Source organism: Lepisosteus platostomus, chromosome 9 (assembly GCF_059453375.1).
Source record: "Lepisosteus platostomus isolate fLepPlt1 chromosome 9, fLepPlt1.hap1, whole genome shotgun sequence".
Taxonomy (NCBI): Eukaryota; Metazoa; Chordata; class Actinopteri; order Semionotiformes; family Lepisosteidae; genus Lepisosteus; species Lepisosteus platostomus.
Genome location: NC_142619.1, coordinates 60534499 through 60559362, shown reverse-complemented (window position 1 = coordinate 60559362; position 24864 = coordinate 60534499). Strand labels below are relative to the sequence as shown.

Below are 24864 nucleotides of genomic sequence, written 5' to 3'. Positions count from 1 at the left end.
TGAAAGGTTGCCCCCTCTCATTGGCCAGTGTCTTGCTGTCAGGAGTTTTAAATTTTTTACATTTTCTGAAACAGCTTCCCTAGGGAGGGCATCACGGTGGTTGACACAGGGACTTGCAGGTACTTAAAAATATGTTAAAGCTGCCTTTAACGTGTATCTTAAGGTTATTTCCCCCCTATACTTGAAGTAAGGTTTGAAGCGTTTGATCGTTTTGTTTGATACTGGCTTTGATGTTGCTTTTCTGAAGTTTGAAGTGTGAATGCGTTGTATTTCAAACGCATTGGTGTTGTTGTTAGTAATAATAACAACTTCTATTTATAAAGCGCCTCTCCAAACACGAGGACGCTGAAAACTGAAACACTTGTCTTATAAAATTGCGGGTACACAGACCCCCAATTAAAACCAATCTAGTTGGATTAGGTAGTGCTGGTTAGGCAACTCATAACTGTACGTCTTCGATCAATCAAAGGAGCCATCACCACCAACCACCAACAGAAACATCGCTTTTATATCGCATGTATGTACTTATTGTTCACAAGTATCCCCCCGTTTGGTTTCTAGAAGAAATGGCGATTCTTCAACAAAATCTCAAGGTCCTGGTGAAAGCCTTCAGGAGAGACTGTTACCGGCTGCTCGGGTCCGAGAGGATAACGATATGCAATGCAGACGACATGTTCACGGCTTTGCAGCTGGTCATGGCCGAGGTGAACAAACAGGTGAGGTTTTGCACGACGAAGTAGTTCTCTAACCGTGAACATTAGGAGTTTCATTGAGTGCTAATCCACTCTGTGATCAGCTCTGACGTCATGTGCCTGTCCTCACACTGGCAGTCAACCTTCCATTCATAGAGAAAATAAAATGTAGACTAAATTCAAATCCAAATCTTGAATGTCTCCATATGAATCCAAATAAGTATGTTAGTGTTCACCCCTGATGCACCCTACTATACGTATCTGGACAAAAACCTACCAACACCAGGACTGGAGATTTAGGTGCTAAGAGTTTGCCTTCTTTACCCCAGTCATTCAGTGTGCTGTGCTCTTTTCCCATACTTGTTTTGTGTTTTTGACATCTTTTCTCAGTTTGTTTTTTGGTTTGTGCAGAGGACACCAGGTTGCAGGAAATTTAATCCTCTTGAAAAAGTGTGTACGGCACATACTTGTAGTTATGCGCTGCCGAACCTATTAGTTTTAGTCAAGTCCTATTTGTATTAGAAGACGCACTAGTTACGGTTTTAATTTCTGTGGTCTAAAATAATGTGGCCCTGCTCTTCAGAGGAATCTTTCCCTGGCTAGATGTACAGAGCCCTGTAATATCTGAGGAATGTGTAACTGGATTAGTACCTGCTGGGATTCCATGAGGAGCACATGACTTAACAGCTTTAATAGTTATTTTTATGTCAGCTTGGCTTTCTGTGCGGATGAGGGAACAGCATTGCAACACATTGATGAAAAACATTTGTGTATCCAGGAGGAAATCCCTTTTTTATGTGGACAAGATTTTCATAAGGTTATCATCATTCTGCTATGATGGGGGGGGGGGCAGATAAATGGGCTTAATCAGTTCTATGCATGAAATGAAAGACATGAACCAGATAATACATTACATGAGATGAACATGAGTACTGGGTTCATATTATTCCCTTCTTGTTTCCATTTAGGAGAAAGGAGAATTTGCTGTTTCACTGAGTGAAGTCATTGTCACCTGGGCTTATTTACTTAAGGATAAACTGAACTTATTCCATGAAGGTTCACATGCTCCAGAGAATTACAACATCATACGGAAAGGCTATGACTCCTTCCTGAAGAGATCGAATACTGTAGACTTGATTGACATCTTTGGGATGGCTGAGCAGTTAAAAATAGAAAGCGATCCAGAAAATCGCCTTGCAGCTGTAAGTACCCCTGTTGGGAATCCTGCTTGCTACATATAAATGAGGAAATCTTCTGCAATGCTTTAGTGCAATGTGACCTCTGAGGCTCCTTTACTTTTTGAGGTGCTGTTTAAGTCATGGCTTATGTAGTGTTAAAACAATCACTCCCTTCATCCCCCCAGAATACCTCCTTAACCTCTGTAAAATAAAACTGGTTCAGGGCTGACTTCTCTTCATCTCTAAATGTTTTGGAATTTAGAAATGTCATTTCTAAAAGTCCATTTTCTAAATGTCATTAATAAAAATTACATTCAGATTATGTTGTGAATTGATGGTAGGGTAGCACAGTGCTCAGCATTGGGGAGCTGACTTCAGTTTTTGATCTGGGGTGCTATTTGTGTGGAGTTTGTATGTTCTCTCATTTGCATGGGTTTCCTCCCACAGTCCTGAGATGTACTGGTAGGTTGATTGGCTTGTTGCATTAAGTAGGCATGTCTGTGAGGCCCTACAATAGACTGACGTCCCATCCAAGGTGTATCCTGCCATGCGCCTGTTACTCGCTGGGATGGGCCGTGGCTCCCCTGCGATCCTGAATTTTGACTGGCATCCAGATTTTCAGGTGGGATTGTACTAGGGGAATCTTGGCTGTTGGTGATTATTCTCTCCTTTGAAAAAGGTCCAGCTGTTTGAGTTTCTGTCAGGTAACTCTGAATACTGCGATCAGATTGACCTTGTCCCTCCAGTTCCATCGACTCCATCCAGCAGGCCCCGATGGACAAGTTCCCAGGTACACTTAGTGCTGTTTTGACTCCAGAAGACAGCCACTCTTCTTTTTCCGTTCGTAATATTTTATGTTTGTATGTAGATGACACGATAGATAGTTGACATTTTAAATTCAAATCCTGTGGTCATCAGCAACAAACGTGCCTGCTTTTCGTAGCGTTTGAATCAATAAAATTGAGATCCAAGCGTAATGTTTTTCTAAGTTTTCAAAAATGATATTGGACACCTGCTATAGGATCCACGCGTCAAGGAATTGGATACATATTAAAGATTTGCTCAGCAAGCATCTGATATCGTGGTTCTGTACAATACATGGAGTACTTGTGCCTTAGTCTTATCTGCCTTGTTTGACGTAATAGATTTGAACTTTGGTTAGCCAAAGAACACAGTGTTCTCGGCTGTGAAACCGTAAAACTGACAAGAACATAGGTCTTCAGAGGACTTTTTTCCGTCGCGTTCTGCTCTTCCTGGCCAGTGTTTTCAGTGGAAGCTCCCTCAGTAACGAGAAAGTTAAATCCTATTGCCCTGACTGATGAGAGCAAATGGATCTAGTTTAGCAGGATTTATAAAATGACATATGATTACAGCAAGAATATCCGTGTCCGTGGAGTAATTCTTAAGCTCTTATGATCTTAATTAGAAGTTACAAGCAATGGATGGGACAGCCTTTGCTTAAGTTTGTTAGTAGCTTTTGATGTGTGTGTGTTCTGTGTTCTCTGATATGATGGGGGGAGGTATTGGTTGCTTGGTGATTTATGAGTACGTTTTCAGACATCTAGGATGCATTGCAAACAATTTGTGGCTACAGTGTGCTCTTTCATTCTTGATTTTAAAACGAACAATTTTCTAAATGCACTGTGAATATGTAGATGGGCTTATTGAAAGAAATGTGCAGGGTCTTTGAACTGTAAAGTATTGGCTGCTTGGTTAACAGTAGAGGTTGGCAATGAACAATGTTATTTTAGATTGTTTTAAATTGGGTGGGGTGGCCTTCACCAGCTATAGTCTTCAAGGTGCCTTTTTTTATTTGATAACTGGAAAAACATTTTTCCTATCTCTAAGTGTCATTTGAACGGTTTTACTCTCTCTTCGGCCTTATTCCTAAAACAGCTGCTGCGTTATTGTTTTTGAAAACAGATGTTCTATCCGTTTTGTGCAGGCTGAACTTAACGTTTGTTTTGCATTTCTTTCCAATGCAGTTGCTGAAAGTGATGAAGAGGCTAATCTGTGCATACTTAAACTTGCTGCTGAACTCCAAGAACGATCTGGCTGTGGCCCATGTGCTAAACATTCCTGACAGAGGCCTTGGAAGAGCTGCCTTCACCGATCTGAAGCATGCAGCACGCGACAAACAAACGTCTCTTTTCTTGGTAGGAGGCAAAAAGAGGACATTGTCTCTGGCAATAGGCTCGGGTGGGCGTTTACTGGTTACCTGTTCTCTCAAAAATGTGGGTTAACAGAGCAGAATTCAGAGGTTTTGTCAGCAATACCATACCATACATCCTTGCGGTATGGACAGTCTTATAAATGATCTACTGAGATACTGTATGTGAAAATGCTTTAGCCTAATTAATACTTTTTTACTGAATTTGCTTAGCTTTCTATCAAACAGCATTCGGGTCCTCTCTGATTTCAAATGTCCTGCATCTTGGATATGAATTTAATCTCTTTGATCTCAGACAGGTCTTCTTTTGGTCACTTCTGAAAACTAACTAGAAAAGGCAGCTGCATTGAAAGGGGCTGACTCTCTTTTTGCAGACTTCAAATAGTAAGGATTAGTCAAAATTGGAGGAACTTTGCTTTAACTCAGGTTTTATTTTAGGCTGCAACGTCCTTCGTCAGAGCCATACAGCTGGGTGGAAAAGGCTATGCTCCTTCAGAAACTGACCCACTGAGAAAACACTTAAAAGGCCTCTCAAGCTTTGTGCATTTCATGGATAATCTCGAAGAGCTGCTTGGAGAAATTCCTGACCCTTGGTGAGTGTTCATGGTCTCTTCCGCATTTATGTCCTTACATGCTTGCCATTTGCGAGTTCTGTCTCAACCATCCGTTTTCAACTCCAAAAATGGAGCATTTGTGATCCGTCAATCCTAATTCAACATCCATTGCAAATCGATCAAGGTGTTCCGTTGTGAAGGTTTTAAATTCCTTTTTTTAAATCAGATCAAGTGCTATTTTTGAAGATTTAATGGCGTGGCAGGGTTTTCAAGGTCAAGCTTCACTTTACTGTCACTCGACACTCATACAACGTACAAGAGTGCACAATACACCTGAACAATCAGAATAACGTCACAGAAGAACACACACGGGGGAGAGGCGAGTGGCAGTCAGTTAGCAGCAGTTGAGACAGTATAGGTATATTAATAAGAATAAAATAATGTAATGAGGAGATAAATGAATAAATACATGGGTATTTACAGTAGTAATGTGCAAATAAGCATTTTGAAATACAGGGGTGGTGGGGGGGGGCAGGAGACAAGTGTAACAACACATAGACGTAACACAACAGTGCAAACATGACAGGGCGTGCAGTCAGTGAGACGGTAGTGATAGTACAGCAGTGGGTGGGTGGTCAGTCCATGTGCCGTCTGGAATTCAGTAATCTGACAGTCTGCGGAGGAAAAGCTGTTCCCGAGCCTGGTGGTGCTGGCTCGCGGGCTGAGATACCGTCTTCCGGAAGGCAGGGGCGTAAAGGGGCTGTGAAAAGGGTGAGAGGGGTCTTTGGTGATGGTGCACGCTCTCCTGGCACACCGCGTGTTGTAAGTGCACTGGATGGTGGGCAGTGAAGTCCTGGTGATGGACTGAGCTGTCCTCACCACACGCTGCAGAGCTGCCCGGTCAGTTCCCATACCATACCAGAAGGCGATGCAGCATGTCAGGACGGTCTCGATGGCGCACCTACTGTATAGAAGCTGGTGAGGATGGGGGGTGGAAGTCCAGCTCTTTTCAGTCTCCTCAAGAAGTGGAGGTGCTGTTGTGCCTTTTTAACTAAGTGAAATGTATTGTTGGTCCAAGAGAGGTCTCCGGTGATGTGCACTCCTAGAAACCTGAAGCGGTGCACTAACTCCGCCGCTGAACCATCGATGCACAGGGGAGTGTGGACGGCCCGAGTCCTCCTGAGCTCAACAATCATCTCCTTGGTCTTGTTGACACTGAGAGACAGATTGTTGGCCTTACACCAGGCTGCAAGCCACTCCACTTCATCCCTGTTGGCTGATTCATCACCGTTAGTGATGAGGCCCACAACTGTGGTGTCATCAGCATACTTGATGATATGATTACTGCTGTATTGGGTAACACCATCATTTTCATCAAATGATAATGCTCCTGCACTGGCTAGTGAAAACTACCTCTTGGCACTAGCCTTCCATTTCCTTATTTCTTATAGCATGTATATCATTCTGGTCTCTTTCTCCTTTTGATCTCTTCCTTGCACTGGGACTCTGATGTTTGGTAGGTGTCTGAGGCTAAATGAGAGGCACCAAGCAGCAGCTGCCGGTCTGGAAACAGATCGGACCACTTAGATTGGCACAGGCTTATAGGTGATGCCCTGGTTTCGTCTCGGATTGCACCCTGCCCTGCTGTGGCATGTGCTATTTTGTGCCATGTTGATGGTAGCATGGAAAGGGCACGGCTCTGTACCTCTTTGTATTCCCCCGTGGCAAAGGGGTTTTATTTTAATTCCGTGTGGCTCTGTGTGATGAATGGGAAACTGCAGTCACAGTTTGTCAGTGATCTAGAAACAGTCCTTGTTCTTGGAGACTGTTGGGTACAACATCTCTGCGATATCATCATCATTGTGATGATGGGCGGGGCAGGAGTGTCCTGTCGCTGCGGAGCTCGACTTGTGGTGACTGATGGCTGCCTGAGTGCGCTGAGATAGCCCTGGAACCTCACTGCCCGGCTTTCCAGTCGACTCATAGTCACGCGACAGCAGCTAGGGCGACAGATGACAGGTTCGTGTCGGAGCGCTCTTGCAAGATCAGCGCCCGGTGGTCATGCCAGGCACGCCTTTGTGGCATGAGCTGTGGGGTCTAGGGCTGTGATACCAGTGAACTGGCACTGTGCAAGAAATGTGGCTGAATCCCAGAAGACTGCACCTACAACCCGGTGCAAAGCACGTGTTCCAGCTTGTATTGCGTCCACACACACCGCTAGCCTGTGGCCTTCGTGGGAGACTCCTCTTCCTGAATTTATCAGCCGAATGAGCTCGCGTTTCATGTCAGTTCTACGAGATGTCGGTGCGCTTACTGTCCTACAAAAGATCAGGAAAAATATTTCCTTGGTAACTTTGTGAAATGTTGCAGTTATAAGCGATGCGTTTCTTGTAATGCTCAGTATACCATTTATACATCCTCTCCTTCGTGAGTGAGTACCTTAAAACAAATATAAAAGAGAAGAGTGCAATTTTGCCTTTTTTCTTTGTAATTCTGATGGGGGGGGATATAAATAACTGAGTCTTGCATCTACATGAGGACAGTGAATGTACAAAGCATAGTTTCATTTTCAGTGTACTTTGTATATATTGGCTGTATTGCAATTCAGAAAGGCAGAAGGGATTACACTGGTGTCTGGATGCACAGCCTACAGAAACATATAGCAAGGGTTGCGTGCGAAATAAGGTATGATGTAATGGGATGAGAGCTCTGGACCTCCCTTGTGCTTGGCCTGTTGGTGCCTCTCAATCCAAGAAGCCTTCCAGACTCTACTATCCCTGTGCTCAGCTGCCTTACCCTTCAGTTCAAGTGGAAGTATGGGAGGGCCCAGTTTCATGAGCATGTTAGAACCTGAAGTTATTGGCGCATCTTGTTCTAAAATAGAGAAACCGCACAAGATCAACTTCAAAAGTCATGACGTCGTGTTTGTGGTGGTTTGGTTCTGTACCATTTAAGTCAGGACAGCTGAAAGCTATGAAATATTTAGGTTGTCCTATTGGAGAATCCTGTATCATCTGCTGGTAGCAGAGTTTGGTAAAAAAGGATAAATGAATTGCAGATAGACTATAAATCTATCACTATAAATCTCTTTAAAACAGACAACAGGGAGGGGGGTGGTGTTGAAAATATAATACATTTAAAATGTGAATTTTCAGCTTGGTTGAACCCACCTAGAGGAAACTAATGCTTATGGGATAACTTCTTTTTAGTGAGACTGAAGCAGAGAGATTGAATCCACCCCATCAAGACTGATAGTGCTCTTGTTTAGTAGTTTCTTCGTGTTTCTAAAGATGGTTTGATTCCATTTTTGAAAAAAAATAATAATTTCCAGAGGCATGTTTAGCTTAAACGGTTTCTCTTGAAGCTGTAAACAGGACGTTTGTTTGAGGAACTGATACTTCAAGTCTTTTTTTTTTATTCATGGGTTAAAAATAAATACAAATGACCTTATATGCAGTCCACTTTGCCTTTGAGTACTGAAGTGTACCCTTGTAATAAACTGTTTATGATCAGTCTTCATACCATTTGCTTCCACTCCATAATAGCTATAGAATTACATTTGCCTTAAACATGCTGCCTTGAAAAGTCTTTCTCTGGATATTGGACAAACTAGGGAAAGTGCTGACCTTAATATAATAACAGAATACTGACGTATTCTTCCTGTTCTTGGAATGTGAGCTGGGTCTGTTTTATATTTTAGCAGTCTTTTGAATTTAATCCATGACCGTGGCTTTTTTCTTCCTAATTCTTAGTGGAAAAAAAGATATGTGTGTGTGTGTGTGGGGTGGGAGTTTCAGTAAGAAGGCTGCACACTCTGTACATTAACGCTGGGACTGTCATTTATTGCAGGAGGCTGAGATCTGACAGTTGACAACAGTCAAGTCAAGTCTAGACGGGGAGAGGTTATTAATGATAGGAAGTGGAGCCAGCATGTATGGAATTATCTTTAAACAGAACCTGTTTTTTTTTAAACTGAATTCATCATTAACTATAAAAAAGTAAGTCAAATGATTGCTGTACTGATTAGCTCTGACTGCTGCCCTATAGCCATTGAATATGTCAGGTGTTTATTTAGCCCCCTATGATGCGGTTTTGCGGATACTAATTAGTCCTAGATTTGTTTAAATTAATATTAGGATGTCCAGGATTAGTGATAAGTAAGGTCTGGGGATAATGTTTCTGGGATAAGTCTTTTACCCAAAACAAAATATTGAAGACGGGCTGCCTCGTTTAAATCTGAGACAAAAAAGTCCAGCAGATTGGAGCTTGTTTTAGTATTTTGAACAAACAGTAGTTTACAGTCATTTTAAAACATTTACCTCTTCTCAGAAACAGAAGCTTCACAAAAATTCTGCGCTCGGAATTAGAATTAACTGTGCTCACGATTTTTTTAGAGCTCTTGCAGTATGAATGTGTGGAACAAGATACCTGTAATTGAAATTATGGAAACTTCTATGGCCAAAGAAAATCAATGTTTTCTCTGTCAATTCTTAGAAATGATTTTTTTTTAGTTTTTCAGAGAAGTAGAATGGCAAAATGTGTGGAATAATTATTGTATAATTCTGAACTAGTGTCTTGCGTTTTCTTTTGTCAAGTTGTAACACTTCCAGTAGAAGACCTGGGTTCAAGTCAGTGCATCACAAAGGCCTTCTCTGGCTAGCCTGTCATTAATGTGATTGCATCACAACGCAAAAATGCCGCCCTTGGAAATGTGTAATTAGAGTCTGGTCTGGCTGCTTTTATATACATTCATCTCCCTTTTTTTTAAACAAAATGCCTATTTTGAAAAAAATGTATTTCTTAAATATAATTTTCAAAGAATGTTCTTTTAAAGATGTTTCTTTTAAACATGTAAACAAGATAATTTTAGCATAACCAAAATATGCTGTTACTGGGGGGGTGCTCAAGCTCGCAGAGCTCTTTCTAAAGCCCGAAGACCACTTCACATTGATTGCATTAAAAAAAGACCGTGAAACTTGCAAATGTAAGTTGATTTTTTTTTTTTAACATTGAGGCTTCGTGTTATGCTAACATCTGTTTTCCCTGGTGGTAGTGGTATTTTTTTCTATCATTCTAATATAGTACAAGCCAAGAGCTGGTCACCATCTTCACTTAGTTTTTAACTCTTTCACCGAACAGGCTTTGTGTAAGTTGTCAAAAATGAGCCACAACTTCTTCGAATTATTGTTTCTGTCTTTGGGAAGTACAGCATCCTAGTGTCCCAGGTGTGTTTCTGAACAGCTATGCCAGAATTACAAATGAATCCATTTTCAATCTAATTTTTAACAGCTTTTAAAATGATTTTTAGCTCTACCACCAAGCAGGGCTTCTTTGTAAGATTCTGTCTGGTATTATTCTTTACATTGGTGCTTTTATCCAAGGTAGTTTGATGCATTGTACAGTACACATTTACACTGTTGATACAGCTTTTTACTGAAGCAGCCTGAGAGAAGTACTTGACTCAGGCATACAACATCAGAGACTCACTAGAGTACTGAATCTGCAGTCTTCCAGCTCTGAGTCCATTGCCCGGGATGAGAGGTGTTATTTCATGGTGTGTTGGTCTATACTGTCCATTTATTGTGCCCAATGGGAATCGTTTTTCTTTGGCATCATCTGTGTTCTGTTTTAGGTATGATTCACTTTATGCTGTTATAGCTATGTAGGTTTTCAGGTCTAGAAATGGGTATGCCATTTATTAACCAAGGTGTAGTAAGTACGATTTGCCGGAGTTAATGAATGTTCAGTAACCTTAGAGGAATTGATGACGGGAGTATGATAACAGAACAATTCAATTTTCGTTAATTAGGTTTAGTTAATGATCATGATTCAAATGCTGGGTCCCTGTAATTGTAGGCGTGGCTAAGGTGCCTTTTCAAATGCAATGTGCTCTGTGTTTGTGTTTGGCGGTATGCAGTCCACTTGGATGCATCAATGTCATTGAGTTTACAAAGGGCAGATCGTTTAGACACATTCCTCTTTTTTTGGCACCTTCCCAGCTTCTAGTAGCCTTAACTGATGGCTTGAAGCTTCTGTAGAGACTTGCATTTGTGAGAATTTTGCCTTCCTGAAGCATTTGTCTTGTGTGGTATTGGCCTCTAGTTCATCTCCTTTCAGTTGAATGCATATCTTTTATATCGTAGGTTGTATTGTAGTGTTTCTGGGAGCATTGGCACCTACTTTTATAGATAAGTTGTTTGAGGGGAACACAAACTGGTTTCATCCCACGGTGGTCATTCTGCACCAGCTGACCCAAAGCACAGCAGATTGGAAGGGGGGCAAAAAATGACTAAGAATTGAATGGGAGCTTTAGGGCGGTCAGATTGTACAAACCAGGGCTGGAGGATAGCCAGGAAACCAAGATTACCACCCTTAATCTTACAAAACCGTGTCTTGGGATCTTTAATGAGCAAGTCGATGGGCCCTTGGCTTAACATCTCATCTGAAGGACAGAATCTCTTACAGCCGTTACCATACCTCAGCAGTGGTCTGGAAGTTCTGGTCCAGTGGTAAGAGGACCACTTTCACCTTTTGCAGCAGATATCTGCAGTCCTCAGATAGCAAGCTGTTTAGTTGTCCTCGGAGGTCTCCCGTCCCAGAACTGACCAGGCTCAGCCTGGTTTATGTCCTCAGATCTAATGAGCATGGGGTTCGGGTTAGTGAGCCTGCTGTGTATTTGCTTGTTACGTTCATTATGTCTCACCTACCTGCTCTTTGATTTCAAAGTCCAAGCGTGTTCACTGCTCTGCGCTGCAAAAGGAACTCGTGAGCAATTAAAAATGTAAGGTATGGTATTTGAAATGGTTCCATTTCTTTCCATTCTTTACTTAAGTAGCTTAAACAGGATGTCCAAGCAGTGGAGCAGTGTAATTCCTCTGTGTGTCAAGGAATACTTCTTGTACCAGAGGGGATTTTGGAGGCAGTGTCCATTGCTGACATCCGATCCATCATTCAGATCATAGTCCAGCCGTGCCCAGGGCTGCACCAAAGAGGCGTCCGTCCTGCTCCGTTACATGTTAGCCAGTTATTTTGCACCATAGCCAATGTGGTGGACGTGGATCAGTGATGCACGCCTCCAGTCCCAGAGCTGTCGCACTGTCTGTGGAGTCTTGTTCTTTAAAACGTGCGCACTAGGAATGACTGCGCTATTCATCAGTGAAACTGAACTGATTTAACTCTTAAAAGAATTTCAGCTGTGGATTTAAAGAGACCTAAAAACCAGTGGGATGCTGGCCCTCTAAGGCTTAATTGTTAACATTTTGTTTTGGACAGTTGAGAGTGCCCTTTAGTACATTTTCTCCCCTCATCTGAGGAATCATGCATCAAAAACAATTGATTTCGCCCCACCTTTTTTTTACCAGCCCATTGCCTTTTAATTGTGAGAGCTCCTGTGGCCTTCAGTAACTTATGAGGTTTTGGCAGTGCCCGCGACATTAGCACATTTTCACTTTTCTGATTTCCTTTAAGGTTTAGAAAAGTAGGCTAATGGATTAAAGCTGAGAGAAGCTTATCCATACTAAGTGTTTCTGAGGCTAGCATCTTACTGCCAAGTATTTCAAGGCAGCATTTGCATGAATCGGTTCACTTATCGTTAAAAAGGCTGCCTAACATTTGTCACTGCATTTCCATTACTCGCAAATATACAGTATGTGCCTTTAATTATTTTGTCTTTAATTTCCGTTTCCCACACTCCTCATATGAATGGGGCTGGAAGACCATGGTGGAGTTCAGAGGTCCGGGTGCGAGTTGTGGAAGAATTCGTAGAGGATAATTCCACTCTGAGGCAGGGAGGGGGAGTGATGTTTTGGCTGTGGAGCCGCCTTCAGGTATGAGGGAAAGAAGCTACAGACGGACCTGGAGAAGGACCCACAGCCAAGATGTTTTCCTCCTCTTTCCAGCTTGGAACTGAAATTCCTTTTATCCCTAGGATCACACAGCACTATCTTTCTCTCTGGCTTAAGGCAGTAATGTGCCGCAGAGGGAAACCTCTGCAGAAGAGTGGAACGAATCCCAGTAAAGGGCCTGATAAAGGAGGCTTAAGGCTGTGAAGGGCAGCACTTAGTGGAGCAGAGACTTCCAGCTCTCCATGTACCTGGCGACTCCCTGCCCAGCAGCTTTTAGAGCTGCTGTAACTTTTAAATCCTGAATCCCTGAAGACCGTTACTATTTTTTTTATCTCATGGGTTAATGTTTAATCTATACATCCGTTGGTATAAAAATCTGAAGACTCTTGAGCCCTCGGAGTGCAAAGTTTGTTTGCTTGAGCAAATTGCTTGCTTAATTGTTGAATAATGTAAAAGGATTCCCCCTCTTTCTAAAAAAAAAAAAAAAAAAAAAGATGTTTCGGGGTGTCACTGGTGTCCAGGACCAGTCCTGGAAAGCCTGAGCTGTAGAGGGTTCATGTGGGAAGCAGTGATAGGTGAAGTGACCTTTTTAAAGCAAAGGGATCGACTGAAGGGATGCTGAAACTGGGCTTTCATGCTGCAGCTTGGTTTCCCCTGTTAATACAACTCACAGACAGCTTCAGCAAGTGCTCGAGGGTGACCTACTGTATGCTGGTTAATTGAGAGTCTTAAAGTAGTTCCATTGCTTCCCAAAACAAAACATCTGGCTTCACCACATTCTGTCAGCTGAAGTGTGTCTTGAGCAAAGCCGCGACATCAAAGCCGCGCCGCCGTGGCCCTCCGGCGGGCGCGGGGAAGCTCTGTGAATGGCGCGCATTGTTCTGCGGGAGCGCAGAGGGGCGACGCTGCCAAGAGCTGCTTTTCTCCAGCCTGGCAGGGGGTCGGATCCTGTCCGCCATCGAGGCCGGCCTGCTGAGAGGCGGGAGCAGCGGGGACCTGGTGGGCCGAGCGGCGCGGGAGGCCCTGCAGGAGCTCCAGCGGCGGATCGGCGCCGGCCCGCGGGGGGAGGCCACCGACGCAGGCGCCGCGGGCATCAGCCCAGCACGGGTACGCGCCTCGTTCACGCCAGGCCGAGATCCTCTATTCAGCCTGCACGGCGCAGGCTGGAGGAGACATCCTTCTCTCACTGCACCTGTTAACGTTCCTTCATCTCCTTTTTAAAAGCCTGCTGCTTCAATATACTGTTTCTTATTGTCAGCCCAAGAATACAGCTCTATTACACCACGTACTGGAGCAAGGGGTGATTGTATTGGGCGTGATATCTGTAACATTTTACTTCAATATGTTTTGACATCTCCAGTTCCCTTCACCTCCACTAATGGCCATCTCCCCCTAACCTCTGGGTTAGCAATTTGGGCGTTAAGTGAGGCTGATCACAATGAAAAAGCAGGGGCCCCGATGTTGATCTTACCTGGAGAGAGCCAGAGAAGGCAGAGCCACTGCAATGCTTTTACTGATCTCTTCGTGTTGTGGCTTTGTCAACATGAAATCCATTTCTTTGAGCCCCTATGAAATTTGCAGCGACGGAGGAAGCGCACGTCGGTACTAACGGCCCTGTCTGGTTTTTTCAGCCCAGAGCTTATGCGATAAACCACGCCACAGCCTACAGCGGCAGAGACACTGTGAAAGTGCTGCTTGCGCTGTTGGACGAGGACGCTCTACGTCCCCCGAGCAGGAACAAAGCTCAGCTATTTCTCGGAGATGAGGGAGTCCTGGGTGGAGATGAAGGGGCCTGTGTCCTACAGCTCTTTAGGTATGGTCACTCCTGAAATATGCAGTATGTGAACGTGTCTGGTGCAGCCAAAGGTCTTCAACTACGTTTTCATTATATATGCATGTGTGTTGAATATTGTTATTGTAGCTGTGTGGGGGTAGTGGTTAGGGCTCTGGGCTCATAATTGGGAGGTTGTGGGTTCAAATCCCAGGTGGGGCACAGGTTTTGTGCCCTAGAGCGCAGTACGTCACCCTGGCTGCTCCAGTGAAAAAGCCCAACTGTATCAAGAAATGCAAATGTAGCCCGATTTGGATGAAAGCGTCTGTCAAGCGAATGATATTGTTTCCTGTGTTAGATCTAATTGAATTGCCAGCAATGTGAAATGGTTTTGTCGACAGACCGTTTATGCCGAATTTCCTCCTGTTTTTGTTCAAGGTCCCCCGAACCTTCAACTGGATCATCTCCAAAGCCACTTAGACACCGGGTTCGGGATCGTGGAAATAAAACACAACCACAGGTACCAGTTATTTTGTTTTCTTTTAAAATCAGAATTCAAAATTGTGAGGGTAACTCCCATTGTCAACATGTACACCCCCTTAATGATCTTTTCTCCTAGAAGAATAAACATCTCATATTTCAAGAACTTTTATTTCTTCTTTCACCTATTAATTTTCTTTATAATCTCTGGATATACTTTTGCTGTACTTTAATGTCTTTTAAAGAAGAAAAGACAGGTATGTCAAAACAGTTTTTCATTGAATGGGATTTTTCTGAAGGTGTAAAGTCAGTCCAAGTAGCTGAACTGGCTTGCACATCAGACATCATAGCCAACTTACTGCTAAGTAATGTTTTATTGTCAAGTTGTAAAAGACTTTAAACAAATAAAACCTGGATCTAAAACTGCCACTATTCATTAAAGCTAGGCTGCTTTTTGTTACAAGAAGTAAAAATACTGTTTCCTAGAATTGTCCAAAAATATGCTAAATGCATTTTATAAAATAACTTCTTGATTACAGCTTTATTTGATTGTACTAACAGATGTTAATGTAGCTATCCACTTGCTTGGTATTTTACTGTGAAAACAGCTTCAATGCAATGTAATAGTCCCAGAGCTATTCAAAGTTTCCTGAATTTGTTTGAGTTTAAACTTTCTGGTTCAATTAAACTTTGAAGACATTTGTATCACTCCATTTGCTCAAATAACAGTGGAAACTTAAACTGCTGTTGTTTCCTCTTATCTGCTAAATGATCCCATCAGCCATTTCAGTGGGTTTCTGCATGCATGCTTGACCATACCTTACATTGACCTAAAATTGCATCTCGGAGTATTATACTGCCTTCTCTCTTGGCCTTAGTGTTTGCTTTGTTTGAGGTGCAGTAACTGTAATTCTGCATAGTTACCATCTTAAGAGCTATGTGTTGGGTTACATTGGGATGGTGTAGTCCTTCTGTTGTGCAAAAAGACAGGTTAGTTCAGAGTAACAGCAGGTGTCTTTGTTGCTAACGTTCTTTGAACAGGGATCTTTTTTTATGCCCATCAGTAATCCCCTGAGTTAAATTCAACTGGTAATTGAAAGCATCTGCTTTTCCTGGAATTAGATCATTTGACATGGGGTGAAGTGCTCACAGTTACAGTATATACAATGCTCTTCTATACACAAGATGAAGTGGAATGCACTTTATTGATATTTCTATAATCTGTATTTTGCTGTAATTCATCAGCACTGCACTAATAAAGTAAAATGCATATGCAAAAACTGTACAGATTAGAAGTTTTTTCTTCAAACGAAATTTATTGCACGAGTTCCTGCAATGAACCCCATCGTTCAGACATATTAAATTGCAGCACAAGTTTAGGGATGTTGTTTTAGGTGCTGTTTGTTTTTAGAAATGTTTTTGACAATCTCCTCTCAGGCTTTGATCTCATTGTTTTGAATCCAGTGTGCTCTGTGAAGCATGTTTTGAGTTGTCCATTCCTGCCATGGCTGACAGGTTTAAAGAGAAACCCTAGTATCCGTAATCCAGCCAGGGCTGAGATCAAAAGTAGAATAAAGCACAAAAATCTAAGTGCTTGAGAACTGGGATTCGCAAACGCCCTAAAGATTAGTACATTAAGTTTTTCTTTGGCTAACTTTTCTGCATGGAAGTCTGCAAAGATACTTCTTATTTTACTTTGGCGGGAGCTGAACATTTTGAAGGTGGAAGCATTTCTCTGTACTGATTTTGCACATCCCTGTGTTTTACAGATGCTTGCAGTCGGCTTAATACTGATCTCTCAGCTGTAGCAGCTTCCCAGTGTTTCTGTGTTCTGAAAGCTATTCGGACTCGCTTTCTTAGTCCACCTGCTCCTAACAAAAGGTCTTGTTGCAGTTGCAATGAGACAAGAGTGTGCTTGAGCCTCAAGAGCCTAGAGCCAGGGTGATGTGCCTGCTATATCAATGAAGCAGTAGACAGGTTCAAGCATTCATACATGTTTTGTAGAAAACATGGGCGAACAAGTGTTGACCCTCAAGCGTGACATCCGCAACGATGTTGAAAAGGGATGTTTAAGTCATTTTCTTGACCAGCTTATTTTAAATCAATGAGCTTAATACTCTTAAATTGTGCTCATTTTGTTAAGTGTCCATTGAGAAACGCATCTGGTTCATCTTGATACAGTTTTACACAAAATCCTAATATGGACATGGAAAATCAGGGGTAGCTTCATAAAACTGTGTTTGGTAGATGAGTACTGAAGGGCTGGTGTCGGCAGGTTTCATTTCAGCGTAGTGCTTAACGATTCAATAACAACCAATTACTGGCCCAAGCGAAGCAGTTTTGCAGCTTTCCCAGCCTCTCAAGGAGCTGCCCTTGGAATTGGAATTGCCCATCCCTCACACTACATCACAATGGATCCTGGGTGCTTTGCCCATTAAGCATTTGTATAATGTTATTTGCAGAACAAAGCAGTATCCTGCAAAGTTCCTTTTCCTAGGCTGTTTGAAATGTGTGATATTGCCCATTACATTTAATGGCACGTTTATTAAATAAAGATGCTGCTTGCTTTAGAAGCGTGAACAAGCACGCTCGATGAAGGAAACGTAACCAGAAACCATGCTATTGGCTTCCATGCCTGGCTAGCTTGTCCCACACTCCCACTACCCTTTAAAGAAAGAAGTGCCTCCTGTTCTCACTGGTAAATGCAGTTTCCAAATATATTCCCCTGGTTTGTGACTTTATCAGTGGCCTTCAGGATTTTGAATACTTGCATCAGATCGTAGTCTTTTCTGTTCAAGTATAAATAGATTGGTTTCTTCAGCCTTTTACTAGTGCATTATAAAATTATTAGCATATCCCTTGATTTAAATTAGAAGATGCACCTGACGTTTCAGCATAGACACCTAAGTCTGGAGCTTTGCCTATGAGGTTCTGATTTTCAAGCAACTTATTTTTCCAAAGCAGTGCTTGTTTGAGTTTAATTTAAAGGCACAGTTGAGTGGTGTGTCTGCGTGTGTGTCTGCGTGTGTGTCTGCGTGTGTGTCTGCGTGTGTGTCTGCGTGTGTGTCTGCGTGTGTGTCTGCGTGTGTGTCTGCGTGTGTGTCTGCCTGTCTTTACCTGGACGCTGAGAAACAGGATTGAGTTGGCCTTAAATGACAGGAACTAATGTGTACATTCAGGATTGCGTCACTATTGAGATTAAAATTAGTGAAGAAAGTCCATGCGCCTTAAACATGCTGCTAATCAGCTGTTCACTATTCCTGCCAAAGATCCGACCACGTGAACAGCAGAACATGGTTCTGATTTGTTCATAAATGTCCTTTGTTTGCAATTTATATGAGCCAATGCAGGAAAGCCATATCTTTTTTTATTTTGTAGAAAAAAAACAAACCAACAGCAGAATAAACATTAAAATTTACAATAACCTAATTTATGAATGATTTTCATTATATCTCTTGTTAAAGTGCTGAGTCCGGTCTAAAAGAGGAATGTGGATTAATGTGGCTGTCCTGCATTTTACTGTAATTTTTAAACTTTTTTTAAAAGTTATTTTTAGATAACTTTGCACACCTGCATTACTGACCGGACAATGTGTTAGAGGAGGAGCTGTCCTTCAGTTTAGACATTAAACCCATTTCCTTGGTCATTACAAAGTTGAGGAAGAGTTGGAGTGTTAACCCTGGAGTCCTGGCTCAATTGCACCCTGAACTTGGACAGTCAGGCCTCTCTAAAGTTCCCCTTTAATTCAGCTGGTGGAGCGATTTCTCACTTTTTGAGGTGATTTGGTGTACAGCGGGCTTGCTGGTGCAGAATGGCTGTTGTCACCCAGGCTGCTGCTCCTCTGGGGTAAATAAAGTGTCTCATGTAGGGGCGGGCCCACTTCAAGATGAAAAGGCAGTACAGTATACAGTATGCAGTCAAGGAATGACCGTCTTGTAGTCGAATTTCAGATATCGCATACAATCAGAATCGTAAAAAATGTGTTTTACAAGGATGAAATCTTAGGATATTGGTTTAAATGCAGACTCGTACAGCACCAAAGGAAAAGGCAGTTTTAATTGTTCTACTTGGGAGCAATAATGAATATTAAAAGGATGAATGCAGTAGTGTTCTAGTAGGCAGGTCATTTTCCTGACAATAGCGTCATTCTTGTCTGAGTTGTGGACAGCTGTGCTCGTCTTTGTTCATGCTCAGAGAGTCTGTGTGTTTGTACTGAATGACACAATATCTGCCAGTTTAACGTGCAAAATCACATATTCCCTATTCGGTCTGGATTATGGGGTCTTGGATGAAAGGAGCAGAGCAGGGTGAAACCCAACCGAAGGTTAAGCACAACTTTCAAATTAGCAGCTCAACAGACTGAGATTGTCGGATGAGTGAGCCTCTCTCTGCCCCTTGTCCAAGTACCCACTACCTGCATCCCCATCTTTTTGCCCGTGTCAGCTGCGTGTTGAGTGACAGTCGAGAGAAGGCTTCACAGGCTCACTGACACTTCTTACTGCCCTTTTCATTACAGTGGGCATAAACGGAGTAGGGCATTACCTGTGAATGCAGAAGGAGAAGGTGCAGGCATCCGATTCATGTTAATTCAAGATTGTAAAAGTTTGTCATTACTGTTGTTTTTTTGATCAATCAGTGTTATTGTTCATTTATTTAAGACCAATGCATTAGTACTTTAATTATCTTATAAGGGTTCTTTGTCTTTTAGCCTTACCTGCCATATACTGCAGTACTTGATCTGTCGGTATTGGGTGGACTTGGTTAAATGTGAATTGTGCTGTTCGTGACAGTCCCCTGAACCAAACCCTCACAATTGTCAAGACCCTCATATATTATGTGGGAAGAAATGGAGGCCAAATTGGGTAAAAAAAAACATACAAATCAGAACCTTTCATGAATGATCAGTCACAAATGCTTTCAACTGCAGCTTAACACAGTTCTGTATATTTTTTTTACAGGTAATGGGAAATGCCATTAAATCTCAGTTTGCCTGCACATATAGAGACAGCGACCCGGATAGGGACAGAACCCTTCTGGTCCGCAGTCTTGATCTGGGACCCTCCTGCATTCACCCAGCTGCTCGACAGGCCAGCCCTCCTGGTGGCTCCTGTGACAAGCGACCTGCTGCAGGTCAGTAATGGAGTGGTTTGTCATTTCCCATAAAAGAAGAGAACGTGTTATTAGGTTTTAAATTCAGGTTCTCTGAATTTAAAGGCATTTGTGTTCCCTCCTTTGCTTGTCTAGAAGATCTGGACTCCACATGTAGGTTACTTAGATGATGCTGATCATCCCTCATAACAGTGTTATAAGCCCTCTTAATTGAGAGGGGTTTCCTTTCTTAATAGACGATACCTTCAGGTGCTCCCAATCTTGAGAGAGAGGTGACCTATAAGACCAACTGGACTGGGGTCCACCAGTACCAGGGTTGGGGGCATTTGCCTTACAGCCCTGCTTAGGCCTGGCGCATGCTGTGATGTGTGTGGCAGGTTCGTGGTTCACCAAGGAATTCCTGTATCCCCAACCAGTGCCAGTTACAGCAACTTCTAATTGCTAACCTCCGAACGGCCTGGATGGATGAAATGGTCACTTCTCATTTGTGACCTTGCATATGATCTTATGCCTGGGATCCTGACCAGTGCCCGTGATGCTCAGACATTATTTTCCCCTTGGAATGGGGGAATCCGATGCCCTGAGGCACAGGCTGGATTTAAATCTGTCATCTCTAGGCTGGATTGGATTTATATGCAATCCATGTGGGAGCTTTTATTCCTACTAAGCTGCAGTTAGTCCCCCAGATGTTTATTTTTTTAGTAAGTCAGCATTTGATTTTCTCCCATTGTTCTCATTTGGGACCGGCAGTTGTTTTTTTTCTTTCCTTTGGAAGATTTCTTCTCTTTCTACATGCAAATTCTTTTCAGTGTGGTATATTAATTGGCAGCACCCATTACACCATTTAAGGTTTAAGAATTTTTTTTAAGCCTGTTCTAATTCTTTGTACAATCCTTTTACACTTTTCTTTTCCTCAGTACACTTGTGTTTTCCCAAATGAAAGAACCAGTCTGTAAGTGATTTCATGTTTTGTAAACTGTTTTTTCCCTGCTATGTGAGAGTGAGTCCTACAGTGTCAATTTCACCGGGGAAAGACTGGAAAGGCATTATGTTAGATGTCAAAATGACGGATGTATGGTTTCAGGACTTTCAAATACATGTCATGCCTCTAAACCTGAAGGTGAACGTCAGCGATTTCCGGTTCCTTTCCTCGCATATTTATTTTTTCACTTTTTTTTTTTCTGGAAACGACAGCGCATGAAGGAGTGACCGAGAGCACAGAAAGTGAAAACTTAATCAAGAGACCTGCCTTTGGCTCCACTTCTGGAAACACTCAGCAGAAAGGAAACCTGAGCAATAAGGGCAGAGGGATTGCGAACACTCAGCCAGGAAACAAGAGCTGCAAGAGGAAAGGGCTGGACGCGCCTCGTGAAAACGGGCCCTGCAGTCAGGAGAACCAGCCTCCTCCGAAGAGAGCTCCCGAGGCACCCAAAACCCCAGACAAGCCCTCTAGAAACCCGGGTGGCAGAGCCAGAGCACCAGGGAGAACCAGCAAAGCTGCTGCCAAGCGAAAGTTGATCGCAGGGCAGGGGAAGCTGACAAACTTCTTCAGATTGTAATATAACAGAGCCGGATGGCCGTTCAGAACCAAATGCCTCAGCCCCAGTGGACTGACGGGACCAACCCCAGACATCGCGATTGCTAATCTGTTTTCAAAGGGATAATGTTGTGCACCCTGATTCATATTCTCCCAGGTCGGTTACCTAACTTCTCATTAGGATTCAGGAGGGTTTAAGTGCGCTGACTTCTTTTTCAGTTCACATTTCTGTCTCGGGTGGAATTAACCCAGAAATGAGTCCACATCATGACTGGGATTTGTATTTTGGGCTAGCATTGGCAAGCAAAATCTTTCCTTAGAGATGTCATATCCATCTGCTCTCTTTTTTAACCTTCTCATTGTTTTTTTTTATGTATACTGCCTTTATGGTAGAAGGAGAAATGTAAATAAAAAGTGAAGTAAAACATACATATAAAACTCAGCTTCGTGCTCCAGTTTGTGCGTTTGTCCTTTTTTTTTGGTTATCATGACCAAAAGACTCTCACCTGTAACCCTTGTTCTGAATGAACTGGAAGGTATGCATGTCACACGTTCAGACAACATTTTTTTTATGCAGGTTCTCAGATCATTTTAATAAACATTTTATACATTTTCCAGTGTATTGCAATAATAAAACAGTTTGAGCGTAACGAGCAATGCAGCGTGGTGGGACACGGGTGGAGCATGGGCAGTGCTGGGGTGCTCTTGGCCCTCGGCTCTCACACCTGCCAGCATGGTCGGTACACTCTTCCCAGCATGCATCTGAGCACTAGAAGAAAACCAGAGAGACGGGACTTGATCATCAATACCCATGTGCAAGGGCAATCGCCAGCATCTATTTTTTTCTCTTTGTGCTAAAAAATAAAATAGTCTTTACATTTAAAATGGAGGTAACATTTTCATAGGTCTAATAAATCACAACAATGTACATGTTAAAGTTCTGTGAGCAGGAGAAGTATTGGCACAAGCTTACTGTCAAAGTCTCTTCTGCCCACTGGAATGCTGGAGCTCAGGTCTGATTCGGTGTCCCTGCGTTCCTCTTTCACAAAGGCCTGGACTTTCTCTGGCTGCTCTGCATCCAGCTCTCTGACGGTGTAGTAGGGCAGCTGTCTGGCCGGCAGATCCATGGACAGGGCAGGTCTGTAGAGACCTCTGTAGTTCTTTTTCATGCCGAAGTCCTGTTCGCGGTCAAGGTCAAAAAGACTTAGAAATGAAGGCTACAGCCTGTAAGACGGTGTGAGCTGGGAAACTGTTCTGGCAGAAAGCATACATACATACAGTATATATATATAAAATATAAGAAAATAAAATTTTCTCTTTTCTACAGCGGCTGCAGGTGACTGGTTTTGATACACAGTTACCATGCCTCATGTTTGTGATATTCTTAGTAGAGTGGTAGACATTTTGAGCATTTGACAAAGTGAAACATCTGTTCCTGTCATAGGACGAAATGCTAAAATAAATCTGCCAGCTGTTCGGGAGAGCAAGGAGAGACTTACTGTGAAAATGAAGATCTTTGAGTTTCCCCCTTCGTTTCCCACGGTGCCTTCTGGGGCCAGGTAGCGGTTTGATGGCGCGGTGCTGATGCCCTTGTCAACCACCTCTTCATTCAGGAACGGCTCGTGGCTGAAGGCATCGTTCAGCATTCTGGAGTCCTCGATCTTGGCAGCAGATACTGCTATTGAGTCTGTGTGGCATTCAAAAAGTAGCACCACCGCCAGTAAAATGGAGTATGCCGAGAAACTCATTCTGACTTGATTCAGGTTCAACAGGTTCGCATAGAAACCCAACTAATCAATTGCTTTCCCTGACTGACTGCATCCCACAGGTTTGTCCATCCCTTTATATATGGTGGCAGGAGAAGAGAAATGGAAATAAGGTGACGTCTAACTTTGAACAGCCTTTTTGTGAGTCAGATGTGATTAAAGGTGCGAGACCCCTGAATGAGGTTTGTTTTCATCCTGGTAAAAATAAGTTAAGCTTCACAGAAAGGTGGTTGAGGTTGTCTGCGAATCAATGAGAATTACACAGTGGGGTGGTATTGTAGTAGTCAGTACACTGGGCAATCTAATTTTAAAGATTATCTTTGAAGTGTTTTTTCTGATTGAATTAATCAGCTGGTGAGGAATGAAAGAAAGGTTGGACTATAGACTTCTTTTCTTCTGCAAGAAGAAAGTCGCAGTAAGTGTGCTGTATCTCTTAAACCCGCTTCCCTCACCGACACTGAAGTGTGCAGTGTGCCTCCTGATGGTTCTGCCACCTTGCTTTGATGTGGCATTTCATTTTCAGAAAGAAAAGAAGTTGAAAAAAAATTGCCCTGTTGGCAATGCATTGGTTTGCCGATGAAGGAAACATTTGGAGTCTTCATCACAAACTTTAGGTTTGTGTTTGCCATGAGGATGTTCTCTGCAATCACAAGCCTGGCTGTAGTCATGCGATCTCCGTTCTCTGTTTTTCAAACATGAATGCCAAAGGCTGGGGTTGTGTTCTTTGTGATAGCAGGACACATCTCATTAACTGTTAGTGATGATGGCTGTCTTCCATGAGTTCACATAGAGCAGGGGTGCCCACACTGGTCTGGTCTGTTTAAAACAGTGGCACCTGAAGGGCTGGAAGAAGCTGCTCTATGGGTCCAGAAGCCAGTAGCCAACTAGTTTGGCTTTTTTGGTTTCTTTAGAGTTGAAATGAAAACCTCCAGACACGCTGACCCTCCAGGGTCAGGACTGGACAGCCCTGCTACAGATACACTGGCCCTCCAGGACCGGTACTGGACAGCCCTGCTACAGACACACTGACCCTCCAGGACCGGTACTGGACAGCCCTGCCACAGACACACTGACCCTCCAGGGCCAGGACTGGACAGCCCTGCTACAGACACACTGACCCTCCAGGACCGGGACTGGACAGCCCTGCTACAGACACACTGACCCTCCAGGACCGGGACTGGACAGCCCTACTACAGACACACTGACCCTCCAGGACTGGACAGCCCTGCTACAGACACACTGACCCTCCAGGACCAGGACTGGACAGCCCTGCTACAGACACACTGACCCTCCAGGACCAGGACTGGACAGCCCTGCTACAGACACACTGACCCTCCAGGACCAGGACTGGACAGCCCTGCTACAGACACACTGACCCTCCAGGACCAGGACTGGACAGCCCTGCTACAGACACACTGACCCTCCAGGACCGGGACTGGACAGCCCTGCTACAGACACACTGACCCTCCAGGACCGGGACTGGACAGCCCTGCTACAGACACACTGGCCCTCCAGGACCGGGACTGGACAGCCCTGCTACAGACACACTGACCCTCCAGGACCGGGACTGGAGAGCCCTGCTACAGACACACTGGCCCTCCAGGACCGGGACTGGACAGCCCTGCTACAGACACACTGACCCTCCAGGACCGGGACTGGACAGCCCTGCTACAGACACTGACCCCCCAGGACCAGGACTGGACAGCCCTGCTACAGACACACTGACCCTCCAGGACCGGGACTGGACAGCCCTGCTACAGACA

The 24864-nt window shown here is 43.5% G+C and overlaps 2 protein-coding genes across 3 annotated transcripts; one reads left to right on the top strand and one right to left on the bottom strand.

Annotated features, from left to right (window-relative positions):
* Positions 1-3: 3 nt before the first annotated feature.
* parpbp (PARP1 binding protein) lies at positions 4-21773 on the top strand. Of its 2 annotated transcripts, XM_088645968.1 has the most exons (11): positions 4-119; positions 562-716; positions 1661-1894; positions 2550-2660; positions 3856-4026; positions 4479-4633; positions 13368-13545; positions 14070-14251; positions 14648-14729; positions 19648-19819; positions 20993-21773. In XM_088645968.1, exons 2-11 carry the CDS (start codon positions 567-569, stop codon positions 21355-21357), a joined length of 1800 nt encoding a protein of 599 aa, XP_088502094.1. In that variant the 5' UTR covers positions 4-119; positions 562-566; the 3' UTR covers positions 21358-21773. The 2 variants fall into 2 exon arrangements, with proteins under 2 accessions (XP_088502094.1, XP_088502095.1); XM_088645969.1 differs by lacking the exon at positions 2550-2660.
* A 129-nt stretch (positions 21774-21902) lies between these two features.
* On the bottom strand, positions 21903-23148 carry pmch (pro-melanin-concentrating hormone). The gene is made up of 3 exons (XM_088645978.1): positions 22835-23148; positions 22309-22513; positions 21903-22104 (listed from the first exon to the last, which is right to left on the bottom strand). Exons 1-3 carry the CDS (start codon positions 23081-23083, stop codon positions 22055-22057), a joined length of 504 nt encoding a protein of 167 aa, XP_088502104.1. The 5' UTR covers positions 23084-23148; the 3' UTR covers positions 21903-22054.
* Positions 23149-24864: the final 1716 nt, after the last annotated feature.

Excerpts from the sequence above, each read along its gene's own strand:
- parpbp (XM_088645968.1), top strand. The coding sequence starts at position 567 with ATGGCGATTCTTCAACAAAATCTCAAGGTCCTGGTGAAAGCCTTCAGG. Across the intron at positions 1,895-2,549 it reads CAGAAAATCGCCTTGCAGCT|GTCCAGCTGTTTGAGTTTCT; the intron begins GTAAGTACCCCT and ends CCTTTGAAAAAG. Across the intron at positions 19,820-20,992 it reads TGACAAGCGACCTGCTGCAG|CGCATGAAGGAGTGACCGAG; the intron begins GTCAGTAATGGA and ends TGGAAACGACAG.
- pmch (XM_088645978.1), bottom strand. The coding sequence starts at position 23,083 with ATGAGTTTCTCGGCATACTCCATTTTACTGGCGGTGGTGCTACTTTTT. Across the intron at positions 22,514-22,834 it reads CAAAGATCTTCATTTTCACA|GACTTCGGCATGAAAAAGAA; the intron begins GTAAGTCTCTCC and ends GACCGCGAACAG. Across the intron at positions 22,105-22,308 it reads GGGCAGAAGAGACTTTGACA|TGCTCAGATGCATGCTGGGA; the intron begins GTAAGCTTGTGC and ends GTTTTCTTCTAG.